Genomic DNA, 13,687 nt, shown 5'->3' with positions numbered 1-13,687 from the left:
AATACTGTGCGAGTGTTTTCCTAGTTTGTAGCTTTGGCTGCAGCATCAGTCTGTTGCTCCACTTATTCCCATCTTATCTGCACCGTCTATCAAATGAGTAATTTTCAGTGTTGAGGCTACTGTGGTCAACCTTCATACAGTTTGTTGTCATCTAGTCTGTTCAGAAGCATTGACTCCCATTTCCAGCAAAGAACACTATCTCCCCTTGCTTATTTAATCATTTCTCAAGCAGTTATTCTCATGATTTCTCAGGGAATGTTCCCTACACAGGAAATAAGATCTTGCAAAACTGCCTTCCTGTCCTCCTTCAGATCTTCTCTTGAAACTCATGCTGCTCTGCCTACAAAAAGCTTTGAAAAACTTAAGGTGTTTGTTTGCAAGTGGCTCATAGCTATTACTAGTATGCCCTAATTTCCCTTGTCTTTGTTGTAACAGGTTACAGATTGTTTTCTAACTGCATTCATAATGCTGCATAACTCAGCAACATCTCAGTGCTTGAAAACAGATCATCTTGTGTGTTCTAAGCATGTTGTTTTGAGAAGAGAGAGACAAATACATGTTTTGTTTTTCTGATGGACAAATAGAATTTTCACAGCAGCAACTTTCTGAAAGGAAATTCAGTTACTTTAGTTGATTGATTGATAGCTGTGTGTTTATCTTGCAGGAAATTTGCTGTGTCTACAAAAATTCCTGAGACTAAATGGTGTCAAAAATGTTGTGTTGGTAAGTAAAGATCTGCAGAATAAGCTCCAATAAGCAGTACAAATGGTAGCAATACTAAGACTTGTTACTTTTAGAAGAGGCTTTTCTGTAATTATTGTGGAACTATGCATCTGCAGATGGTGAACTCATTCACATTAGTCCTTTGCATTTAGGCAGTGAAAACTTCCCCATTTCTCTCAGTTTTTAAAGATAAGGACAGTTCTCAAGAAAATGCAGGGAAGCAGAATGCAACAAATTTAAGCCAGTGCTTGGGATGAAACTAATCTCCATGGATGCAGTGTGACCTTTTTAAAATAAGTTATCAGGTTAAGTAGCCTGACTTCCTAGCAGAAGTTCCAATTATTAATACTGGTTGCTGAAAACAGAGTATTTTTGAATCTTTGAGGATGATCCCTGAAGTGTTTATAACATCTTCAGAGTGCCAACTGCCTAAAACTTAAATGCGTAATCTGTTAAGAAGTGTTTTAAAAGGGAGAAATGACACTGGGAGATCATTCAGAGTTATAAGTTCCATAATCAGCTCTTTGGTATGAGGAATTATACAGAAGGTTTTGAATGGTGAGTGTCTGTCACCCTGATGAAAAATGAAAATCTCCCCAATTTTGCTAAGAAATTTCTTACCTATGTTGTCACTTCTGTGCCCAGTTTGCCTGTTAAAACTTGACTTCTTCTGGGATACAAATCCTCTAGGGTGTGGTAGGGTGTTAACATTGTGTGCTATGTACATCCAGACCTTGCCTTAGTTGAGGAGTCTGGTCTGTCTGTGGATGTTAATGGATGCTGAAAGAGAATTCCCAGCCTCTCGCTCCTCAGTGTTCTGTATGTAATGTAGGGGTGTGGAGTGACAAAAGGCAGATCTAAGGGGAGAGGTGACAGATCCCCCGCCCTTGGGTCCTGCTTGCTACATGCAGCCTGGTCTCTATCGCTGCGGGCGGTGTATGAGATGATCTCTTTGGCCTAGGGAAATCAGCAGGGCTGTAGGAGGCAGAAAAGGACCAGAAGTTCTGGTCTTCTTTCTCTTGTTTACAGGTGTTGGTAATTGCTTGTTCTGTGGTTTCTGCTGCTGAGTTCAGCGTTGCTGAGGGTCATGGCAAGTGCAAGTTGTATTTTGCAGTTGCCTTGGCTGGTAGCGAATGAGAACTTGGATTAATGAGATTGAGCTTTGGTGTTTCAGATGCCAATGGATTGCTAGTGGATTTCTGTGACAGTGAAATAGCAAAAGTATGATTTGTCATGTATGTAGATCATTCTGGGTTAGGGGCTTGTTACTTGATCCTTGTTAATTACCTGATGGCTGATGGTTAGTTTGCTGCAGTTTAAGATCTGATCTTCAGATAGGTTGCTCTGAAAATAATGGTTCCTATTTATTTCCTTGGAAATGACAGCAGATACAAAGAATGCGACACTGCTATTTGATAGAGCAAATTCTCAGCTACACAATACCACTAGCTATGCTTTTTTGTCAGCAGTGAACAAGAACCTGTGTGCCATGCTTGTACAAATCTGCACCAGCAGATGTGATCTGCTGTTGCCACTGCTGAAACACAGCACGCATTGCCTCACTGTGCTCACATCCGTTGTGTGGTCTCCATCAGTGCTTATCAAGCATTGAATGTCAGTGGATGTCACTTCCTCTCCGTGGAGGAATTCACTTCCACGCCTTTACTTCACGTGCATTTCCGTGTCAGATGCAGTTTTGTCAGACTGCCCCTCTGCTGTCATCTGTCATGCAGCAACAAAATGTAATGGGATATTTGTGGGAAGGTTCAACCTCTGCTGTCGTACCACCAACTTCTGCCTCTAATGCTGTGGGCCAGTGTAATGAAATAGGAGGCATTATTTTTGGAGCAGCCCTCGTACTTCTTAAGCGATGCCTGCATATCCATTAAGGAGCGAGATTCTGTCATTAATGTAGAATCAAGTTTGTTTCACAGTGCTCAGTTTTTCAACTTTATCAACCTCTTTCCTCTTTTTAACTGAGCTCTGATAAAAATAGGAAGTGCAGTTGAGTGGGAACGGTGTGTCACTTGAAAGCTGGATTTCGTGCTGACCTGCAAATGCTTATACAGTGCTGGGATTTCAGACTTGCCATTATGGTATTTAAAAAACATCTGAGCAGTTCTCAAACAACAGTGGCTATTCAATTCCTAGTGTCTGTGTCTCATAGAAAAAAACGATTCCTTAACAGCTTCTCATGGTAATTTGGAGATAATTTAGGCAAATAAACATGCTGGAGCAAGATGCTTAAAGTGTACATGTGTGCACCTTTATTATTAATAACATTGTTATTATTTAGCCTGTCTAAAATAATAAATCCTGTCTACAAGTTCAAGAATCAGCACTCAGCTTTGAGTTGAAGATGTCAAACGTGCCGCAGTTCTCTTGGTGAGAGTCAAAGTTTTTGTGGCTTATTTGGCACAAGCTGCTAGTTTGTTATCCCCAGAAGAAAGGCAAGCATGCTTGCTGCTGCCATTCTCCAAGTGTGAATGTTGACTTTACAGCAGCTTCCTTTTAGGAAAGGTTAGAGTGGGATAGGAGGGCTTATTTTCCAGAAATATGCGAAGTGTTATTTAGTTGAAAATCGTTTATAATTTGCATTTGCTTATTGTACTAATGTATATTACCTCTTCTTCTCTGACAGTGAGAAATCCCTACACAGGCCACAAGTACCTTTGTGGAGCACTACAATCTAGTATTGTTTTGTTAGAATGGGTTGAACCAATGCAAAAATTCATGTTAATCAAGGTAACATAATACAATGAAATTCCCTGATGTTTGATTCTGTTTATCTTGTAATGAATTGTTAGCTATTAGTTGTTTCTTGTGTTATTAAAAAACAGTAAATAAGTGAACAATTTCGTTGTTACCAGGCATACACATCTGTTTCTGTTAAATTACATTGAAGTTAATTACTCAAATGTCTGCAATTGATATTTACAGGCTTTAAAAATATGTGAATGTTTTGGGTTTTTTTGTACTGTGTTTCAGTAGAAGGTCAAAGTTCTTCTCTGTATGAGCGTTGTCTTTTAGATAAATGTTAAAAAAAAAAACTGGTCTTCAGACTGAACCACTTGTTCAGTGCTCTGTGACTCTGCAGGTGCCCAGAAATGCTTGTTTTCTCCCTGTCTGATACTATCAGAAAAGGTGGAAGCAAGGTGGACGTGTGTTTTCAGAGACACAGCTGCTATGAATTGATTGGCCTGGGAAGCTAGAGCTTAGAAACTCCATGGCCAGGGAGAGCAATCCTGGGTATAGCACTCCTGTTCTCTGTGAGCAGCTGCACAGAGCTCGCATGATGAAAGACATTCGATCTATTTTAACCAAATCAGCATGAGGACTTTCTAATCTTCTCAACTCAGGCTTTGTGTATCTATCAGTTACTGTTTTGTGAAGAAGTAAGTCTATGGGCTAACATTTACGATACAGTTTAAATAGCTAATAGTAAACTTGTTTCCTTTCTAATATATGTTTTTGTTTCTTAATCTAGCACATAGATTTTCCTGTACCTTGTCCACTGAGATTGTTTGAAATGTTGGTAGTCCCTGAGCAGGAATTCCCTTTAGTTTGTGTTGGTGTCAGTAGAGGAAGGGACTTCAACCAGGTGGTGAAGTTTGAGACTGTCAACCCAAATTCTACCTCTTCGTGGTTTACAGAAACAGGTTTGTGCATGCTCTTGTGATTACTTTCAGAAATGCTCCTTGCTCTTCTATTTTAGTTGAAGTACTAGAAAGGTAGTTGCCTTTGACAAAACTAATGCTTAAATTGTTAAAGTTTTTTGTTTAAAGGGGTGTTTGTACCTGCTTGCTTATGCATCCTTTTTTTTCTTTTTTAATGCTTCTGTAATTGAACTGATTGAATTCCTGTGACAATCTCGAGGATGGAGTTGTAGTTTTTGCATTTTCATACATAAGGCTGTGCCTGTTACCCGCCGTGCCATTATGTGCTCTCCTCTGGCACTGGGATTTCTGTTTACTTTGTGGATTTTAATAGAACAACAATCTGAGCGATTTCTTTCAAAATCTTTGTCGGTGTGGTTTGGTTTTGTCTGTTTTGGCCAATATGGTCAGAAATTGTGTTGTTGGCCTCCTGCCGAGGAGCAGCACGTTTCTGTTCTGTGTGATGTTTATGGAATAAGAAAGAGTTAGGACTGCTGATAAGAGAAATCCAAGCACCTGTCCGTCACTAGTCTGAGTGCTGTATGGGTGAGAAGGCCACACCATCTGAATTACAGTAGAAACTCTTGAAAAGAAAGTGTGCTACGAATTATATTTCTGGAGTTAGCAAAAATCTGTCTAAACCTAGGGACAGTAGCGAGCTGAGTCCAGTCATGGCTTGCAGGTATAAAAGCAGTAAATAACGTAGCTATTGCTAGGCGAAGAGTCTTTGTTGATCCATGGAGAATTTGTATATGCCAGCACAGGACAACATAGGTGTGTATGGCTAATTGTATCCTCTGGAATTCACTAAGGAGTGGTTTCCACTGGAAGGATGCCTGCTGATTTTCTTGCTGCTGAAAAGCTTTAAAAATTTTTTACAGAAAGCAAAGTGATCAGCGGTTGGACAATTAATGCACTTATCACTTGAGAGTTAGTGCCTTTTATTTTCAAACTTGTTCATCCATTCTGTCTCTTGAGTAGGTCCATAAAAGTAGCATGCCAAATAGAATTTCTTTGAACCATAACATCTTGTTGTCATTCTCTCACTGTATTGTCTGTCTGAATGTAAATATAAGAACGGTAATTCCTTCCCTGTTCCTTTTATTTTATTCACATGCATAATCTAACATTGCATTATTCTTTCTAAAAATACTTCTTTAGCCTCCTTGAATCATTTGTGTGTTCTCTCCTTATGTCTGTTACTTTCTCCTATTTGTTTAACATTAATTTTAACTCTTGGTTTCTTCTTGTCCTCTGCTGACTGGAAGGCAATAATGCGATCAGATTTTTCTGTGTTTTTAAGCGAGGAGAGCATTTGACATGGTCAGACTTTGTTTGACATTTGACATTTTGTTTGTAAATGTCTGATGAAGACGTGAAGGGGGGAAAAAAAGTAGCTGTCATAAAGTTTATTGCAGGGGCTTGCTTTTTTCTTCCCTCTCCCTCCCTTTCCTGTTGGGTTCAGCCAGTGCAGCACGTGTTTCTACATCACATGATGTGGGTGCACAGATATATGTCCTCCAGTCTTTCTGTTACATGCTTTCATCATGGCTATCTCCAGCTTTGGTTAAAGTGACACACTAGAAATGTGTTCAGGTTGTTAATGTATACCTTCCAAAACACCAAACAGCAGAATAGAAGATGGAGAGGCCATCTTGAGGAGCACACTCCTGACATCATCTGTGAGAGGGTTTTAGCTTCTCAACAGGACCATGGGCTTTATTAGATACTTCAGATAACATGCTGTAATTGCTCATCTCTAACAGATTTAATGAGTTTCCCTTTTTTGCAAAAAAGAATGTGTACGGAATCACTGGCAGCAGTGCTGAGTTGTGAAAGCTGTCTTCTGTTTAATTCTAAACAGCACTTCTTTTTGAGTTGATATGTCCACTGATCACTTGTGGATCAGGTTTCCCTGTTCGCTGTGATGGAGACTGCTGCAGCTTAACTTAGAAGGCAGGTTTGGAGAAGGAAATCATATACCAATAATACCCCCTTCTTTTTTTCTTTTTCTTTTTTCTTTTTTTTTTTAATATTTGTGGATAGAAAGTATAAAAATAGCATCAAGAATGAAGTTCTGATATAAATGTTCCTAGCAAGATCGAGAAATAAAGGCAGAAGCGAAATGGACTGGAACATTGTTCAGGTTTAGTGTGGACAGTCCTACATTATACGTTTTTTGCAACAGCAATATTAAATGAGTCCCATAGAATAAAATAGGTGTACAAAATACAGTGTATGCATGAGCTTGCTTTTGCAATATGGCTCAGGAAAGACTGGATTAAGTCCGTGCTTTAGTACTACAGCTTTAGTTTTCCTGTCACAATCAACAAGTTGGGTAAATGGACATGGCTCTCAAAGGGAAGAGAAATGTCACTAGTAGATGATGGTTTTAAACAGATAAAAACACACTAACCCATTAAATTGTCTCAGTCTTTAGAAGTTCCATTTCAGATTTCACGGTAATTTATTTTATGAACTAACACTATCTTTTTTTTTTTTTTTTATAGACACTACAGAAACAAGTGTTGTGCATGTAACACAGCTGGAGAGAGACACCATTTTGGTGTGTTTGGATTGTAAGTGTGAGGATCAGCTAAATGTATACATACACATACATGTTCATGCATACTGTATGTCTTCAAATTAGGTCATATCGAAGATTAACTGTTGGTGTGTCCTATTTATTGTCTAGGCTGCATAAAAATAGTGAATCTGCAAGGCAGGTTAAAATCCAGCCGCAAACTGTCGTCAGAACTCACATTTGACTTTCAGATTGAATCAATAGGTAAGTCAGTATTAATATTGAATATTTGATTAGCTTGTTTTCCCTTACAGCACAGAATTAGAAATGCTAACTCTCAAGTCTTTTGGCATGTGAAACATTATCTTGAGCCTTTCACTTTGTGTTGGGCGGTTTAGCATGTTACATAGCGTGCTTCCCCTGGAGCAATCCAAACAGAGTAATAACTCTGGAGTCTTCCCTTGTTAGGCTAAATGGTCTGCAAATGACGGAGACCTTCAGCCTCTAAAAGAAAACTTTAATACAACCTACTTAACCCTGTGACTCACTCACGGCTAACTCATTCTGCATGTGTGTTCATGCAGTCTGTCTTTATAAAGCAGCTCAAAGACTAAATCGATACACGTCACATTTCGCATCAGTAACACCAGTTATTTTCTTGTAAAGCATCTCAGTGAGGTAGGTTTGTGAGATATATAATACATCCATTTTGATAATTTTCCAGCGGTGACGGGGAGAACATTTCTCCCTTCTGTGGTTCCTGTTAGTTAGGAACAAGGGGAGGGAAAGAGAAGTGTACCTGAATCTGCTCGCTGTTGGTACCTCTGCTTGTGCTATAGTCCTGTCTCTGCTCATCACAAGTGAGCTACCACTCTCCTCAGTCCTTAAAAGTGTTTCTAAAGAGCTCTGCTCTATTTCCTGTATCCCTCCCCTGATTCACAGACGTGGGATGCTGGATGCAGGTGGGACAGATTATTCCACGCTTACCCTCTCTGTGAGGAAGGCCCTTGATGTGCGTTTTCTTTCAGAAGGTTTGAGTGCAGGGGTTTGTAACATCGTTCTGTTTGTATGACAAGGGGAAGGGCTGGGAAATGAAGGTTTCTGTAAAGCTTTGCATAGCTGATGGGTAAAGACCACGTCAGCCAATAGTTGTGTGATGGATTAAAAATATCACTGCAGTGATATCTTTAGAAGTTCTGCTGCAACTTTTTGGCTAAAATTCACTCTGTATTTTCTGCAAGTATTAGACTTGGAAAAGACTGTATTTTGAGTGAGGACTGTTTTTAGGACAAAATCCTATGCAGAAAAGTGTTTTCCTAGTTGAGTGACAATATTTTTAAACTCTGCTCTTAAAAGAAATAAATGCAGCTACTTCAGAGGCATGTTCAGTGATTCCTGTGAGATGTTTTGCAGTCTGTGTGGGTGAACTTGAAACCATGATATGTATGTATAAAAATATAAAAACTGCAGCAATATGCTTTTGGCCTTAAAAGAATGATTTGGTATTATGTATGTAAAACTGATTCCGGTATTTATTTGTTACCAGTCTGTCTACAGGACAGTGTGTTAGCCTTCTGGAAACATGGGATGCAAGGAAGGAGTTTCAGATCAAATGAGGTGAGTAGTGCATTTTGCTTCAAATTCTAGTTCTTAATATAAGTGAAGTTCTGGATAAATGCCTGGTGTTGTGGGCTGAGAAAGATTGAAACTTTTCAGTGACTGTCTAGGTTAGACCTGGAAACTGGAATCTTTTCCTAAGTGTGTCTCATGCCATGAAAAGTATCCAACTAATTCTTGCTTACGTTAATTTGAAGACCATGACTATTGGCCCCTTAGCCTGCCACAGGTGGATGCCTGAATGTGGGCTTTGCCAGGAATGGTGTAAAATTGTACCAAATCGTCGTAAATACCTTCCCTACTCCTTTTTTTCCTGCTTTAAATTTTGTGCAACCAGGTGTTAGTGAAAACACTGCATTGTATAGGATTTTAATGAGTCTTTTAATTGGATTTTTAAAGAATGCTTACAGACTTCACCAGCTGCTTCATCAGTGTCACATTTGCTGAGAGAGTTCATTATGACCAGTTGTACTTTAAGGCACATGTGTAGTCATACCATGCCAAAGCTAGATATCCCACATTGTTATACCACTCCATTTATTTGCACAGAGCTACAGCTGACCTAATCGATACTGACAGTAATCCTGCTCTTTGTGGGAAGTTGGACCAGACACTAGAGTCAGCCTGTTTTCTGTTTCCAAGTTTACAAATGCACTTCGTGGTATTTCTGCATGGTGGATCACCAGGCATGACTGTCCTTTTCCCAAGAACTCATAATGCTAAGTGAGCTGTAGCTCCTGTGCTGTTAGCACAGAGCATGAGGAGATGGTGATGCCGCTAGGCACTTCTCCAAGTCCAGACTGCTGCTAGCAGCATTGTGCAAAGCTCAGCATGTTACTCCACCCACTGGCACTCAGGAGCTCTGATCCAGTTGTGAGAGGACATGCCCCAGAGTGCTGCAGCGCAAATGGATGCTTTACATTGTTTATGTAAAGCATAAGGAACACTGTCTTCCTGCTTTGTTATTATCAAGCCAAAGCCAGCATCAAGATGAAGAACAGACAGCTGAGCTGAGCAATTGCCAGAAAGTCACCCCAAACTTTTTTATGTAAGGCGTACCTAGGGTAAGCTCTCAGGCCTTTTAAAATTCCTTATCACTCCTGGCTGTTTCAGGAGCCACAACTATTAAGAAAAAAAATAAACCAGTTTTTAGCGGTAATGTGAAAAGCCTGCATTCTTGGACATGGATCGTGACCACCTTTGTTACTCTGTGGGAATTGTGTAGTGTGTAAGAAGCTGTTACAACTGAAAACACCCTTACCATCCTAACACTGCAGCACATTTCTCTTTGAAGACTTTAGTAGAATCCGAATTATTACTAATTCTTTAGCCTAATATTTTCTAGTCTATTTGGGAATGATTTTAGCCGCTCGTAAGACTATTTCACCTTTTCCCTCCACAACTGTGACCTTCCACAGTGACTTGATTGATTGATTGATTGATTGGGAAAGGTGAAACACCATGTGAATGCTGAGACAAGACTAGAACGTGGGCCAAGACGTGGACTTGAAGCAACTATTTTAGAATGGGAAACCTCACTGTTTCGAATTTTTTTTTTTTTTTTTTAAAGTTCTCTGTGCCATAAGTGTATTCACTAAGACAGCTAATGCTACCAGGGTCTAGGAAGGAGAGAAACATCACTTCTGGCTTTGGAAATGAAATGTGGCTATGTAGAAAGGGAGCTTTGAAACACTGCTTCCCACTCACAGTATGACTCGACACCCTTTGGAGTATTCAATGGACTTTGGTTGGCATTGTTGGTTAAGAAACTATTTTTTTGCTACTTTTGGTATTCATATAATCATAAAGACATATCTCACAAGTACAATTCACCTGCAGTACACAATGAGACATCAGAGTACTGTACAGATTACTTTACACAATGGGCGTAAGTGCCACAAATGCAATTGTTTCCCTTTCAAGGTCTTGAAAGGATGAACTTACTGCGTCATCATGATTGAGAATTTCAGCGAAATGTGTAGGCATTGTGTGTGGCTTACCTGAACCATTTCAGACACCTACTGTAGAGTGAGACCAATTAGAGCCATACAGGTACTTATTTCAGTCATAGTGTGAAAAGAATTGTGCCAGTAGCTCAGGTGCTGTGCTATGCAGTGCTGAGCCTTGCTGATATGGTTGCAGTTGCTACCAGAGGAGCTCACATTACTTGGCAAGAACTGGGAAGAAACCAAAACCAAACATTTTAGATCTCATTTATGAGTGACATTTGCAATGAACTCGCTAGGCACTGTAATTGAGCAGTAGATTTGTAATATTAGCCATTGTTTCTTTTTAATCAACCTAAAGGAAATAACTGAAAATCACCTGTGCACTTAACATGTAAATTCTTGTTTTATTTTTATTGTCTAGATCACACAAGAAATTTCTGATAATACAAGGATATTCAGGCTTCTGGGATCTGACAGGTATGAGAAGCGAATGCAGCATGCTAAAATTGAGGCATGATGTTTCCCTCCTAACTTCTAAAGATATTCTGTATGTTTCTTGTGATTTCTTTTTTAGCTCTCTTGCTCATTACTTCATGTACATGTGTACCTTTCATCTTTAAGTTTACTGTAAGTTTACTGCTCTTTCTTAAAAAAAAAAAAATAAAGAAAGAAGAATTCTTCTAGAAGAATTTGTGAGCTTTGAGAAGTACTCAGCCACAACAGGAAGCTCATAATTGGCTGTAGTTAAAATCTCCAAGGAGCTTTTTCCTTGCACTGTAATTCTTTTAACTTACTAAAATCTTTGCTTTGAGATGCTCAGCTGCATGAGACAAATGCCAAAACAAACCCCCTCACCTTAAAAATTCAAATATCTCAATTTCATCCACAGAAAGGAGTTGTATCAACATGGCAGCTCGTGTCTTTTAAGAGCTCTTCATAATTCTCAGCATAGTTGTTCCTTGGTGTTTCTTTTGCAGGATGCAAATACTGTGTCTGTCTGACCCATCGATCACATATTAGCTTGCAAAGTCAGTCACTACTATTTTAGGAGTGTCACTGACTTCTTCAGGTTTCTCTGCCCTGCTGTCAAACTTTGTACTTACCAGTCATGAAAGCAGCATATGTTTTGTCTCTGGAGAGTGAGTGCTGACATGACAGTTTCACCAGCAGCACATTCATATGTAGTAGAAAAAGATAGACTTCAGTTTTTAAGAATTGTCTCTGTCTTAGGCTACTTGCAAGCACCTCATTCTCTAGTAGCATTTTGGAACTACCACTAAGCTCCACAGCAACCAGAGGCTTTCCCCATGTGCTACTTGTCCAAGCTTGATGCACAGCCCTATAATTACCTGTAACATCAACAGCACTGAATGGTGCTGTGGCTTTGTCAGCTAGCAACCTCATGGCAATTTTTGCTGTCTGGGGGTTGAGGGTTCTGCCTTATGTGCAATACCTGATAGCTCTCTGGTAATGAGTAATTGTAAGCAACACTCATCTCTGACCTGAGGGTTTTAATCTCCTGGTGCCAGTGAGATGTGCATGGAGCTCAGCTTTACTATGTCATTTCTCTTTGTTGTTAGGAGACAGCATAGCTTAAATTAAAAACAAGTCTGACTTCAGAATGGAGCATGACATTGCAAATCATTGCCTTGGAGAAAAATGCCTTCATAAATACTGTTCCATTTGTTTCTATCTTAGACTAATAGTCTCCCAAGTCTGAGACAACGTTTAAAGACTTTGTGTTGCAGTGAGCTCTACTTCCAGATTTTTCAGACATCATTTTTATTACAAGTCTCGTATCTTCTGCTTGAGCTGTGAAACCTTTTCCAGCAATGCATCTCTCTCTTTAGCAGTTCATAAGAAGTGGGGTTCTGAGAAGTGAAAAAATCTAATATCAGTATGTTAAAAGCTTGCATGTTTCCTCCTGGTGAGCAGGGAATGCCTTGTGGGGCGTGCTGAGCAGAGCATTCATCTGAAGTAAGCTATCTATTCTTGGATGAATTCTTGATAGATGGACTTCAGTTTCTCAGAATGGGGTGGTTGTGGAGAAGAATTGAGTCATAAGCACCCTGATTTGTTCAGCAGTTTCAGCAGTTCTTGCATGATTAAACATCTCACAGTTTGTGAAACCGAGCTGTGATTGCAGATTCCTCTCCTTTAAATGGTCCAATGTAGGACATGCCTTATGGTCTTTGCAGTGCTAGTACAGATCTGCATGTAATTATGCTTCTCTTTAGAATTCTGTTGGCTTACATTTTTTTGTGTCTCTGGGACTTTCAGAGCTGGAAGAAGTTTCTGTGAATTTAGTGATGTGACCTTCGATCATTTGCGTGAGCTCAGGGAAGGGCTAGAAATGCTTGCAGAAGAGTGGGCTTTGGTCATCTGGCATGTCCATAGGCAAAGAACAGACTGACAACATCCTGTTTAAGGGATGAACTCTGCAAAGCTCCAGGGGAGCACGAGCACAGGCAGTAGGGAGTGATGCTTTGGTGTGAGTTTCCGACGACAAGCCTCCAGGGAAAGAGAAATGACTGCTGCTCAAATGGCACCCTGAGAAAGAATGCTTACAGTTTGACTTTGTGGTTGTTTTATTTTCGTTTCAGGGTCGTGGTGCTGGAAAGCAGGCCGACAGATAACCCAACAGCCAACAGCAATCTATATATCCTCGCTGGGCATGAGAACAGTTACTGAGAATGGTGTGCAGCAGCTCACCTTGACAAGATAGCACTCCTGCGGCGGCATTCACGGCTGGCTGAAATTGCACAAAGGCTGCAGTAACCTGACTTCAGTTACTTTATAATTTATTACGGCATGAGAGGAAGACGAGGATTATTTGTGGTATGGACACACAAGCATTAAGATGCCACAAAAGTGCTTAATTTACTGTTATGTAATCTTTGTACATATGCAGTATTTTTCAGTGAAACTTCTTGGTGAAGACCTACACTGACTTTCTGTAGATAGTGGTCCTCCTGTTAAGTACAAGTGTCCTACCTGTACAGATGTAAAAGTCACTGAGGATGCAAAAATGAAATCGGGGTACTATTTTAAGGATTTGTCATGTGTTTATTATAAAGTGGGATGCTAGGAACAAATATAGTACATTTAACGACACTATTGTATTTTATTATATGTAATTTACTAATACAAATAAATTTAACTTTTAGAAATTGTAGCCAAGGCTGTAATCAGATTACAATCTTGTTTTAATTTTGATG

The 13,687-nt window shown here is 39.7% G+C and overlaps 1 protein-coding gene across 2 annotated transcripts in view; it reads left to right on the top strand.

Moving 5' to 3' along the window:
* Nucleotides 1–13,160, top strand: part of MAP4K3 (mitogen-activated protein kinase kinase kinase kinase 3) — a gene marked incomplete at both ends in the record, with an annotated part of 80,554 nt that extends 67,394 nt beyond the window's left edge. For both annotated transcript variants that reach the window (XM_079550178.1, XM_079550179.1), the window contains 8 exons: nucleotides 665–723; nucleotides 3,365–3,468; nucleotides 4,211–4,382; nucleotides 6,890–6,958; nucleotides 7,075–7,167; nucleotides 8,450–8,520; nucleotides 10,891–10,946; nucleotides 13,073–13,160. In XM_079550178.1, the coding sequence (XP_079406304.1) occupies nucleotides 665–723; nucleotides 3,365–3,468; nucleotides 4,211–4,382; nucleotides 6,890–6,958; nucleotides 7,075–7,167; nucleotides 8,450–8,520; nucleotides 10,891–10,946; nucleotides 13,073–13,160 (712 nt within the window). The remainder of the gene's footprint in view (nucleotides 1–664; nucleotides 724–3,364; nucleotides 3,469–4,210; nucleotides 4,383–6,889; nucleotides 6,959–7,074; nucleotides 7,168–8,449; nucleotides 8,521–10,890; nucleotides 10,947–13,072) is intronic.
* Nucleotides 13,161–13,687: the final 527 nt, after the last annotated feature.

This window comes from Tetrao urogallus (genome assembly GCF_951394365.1).
Source record: "Tetrao urogallus genome assembly, chromosome: 2".
Lineage (NCBI taxonomy): Eukaryota > Metazoa > Chordata > Aves > Galliformes > Phasianidae > Tetrao > Tetrao urogallus.
Note: the sequence above shows the minus strand (reverse complement) of the source record. Positions and strands in the feature narration are given on the sequence as shown.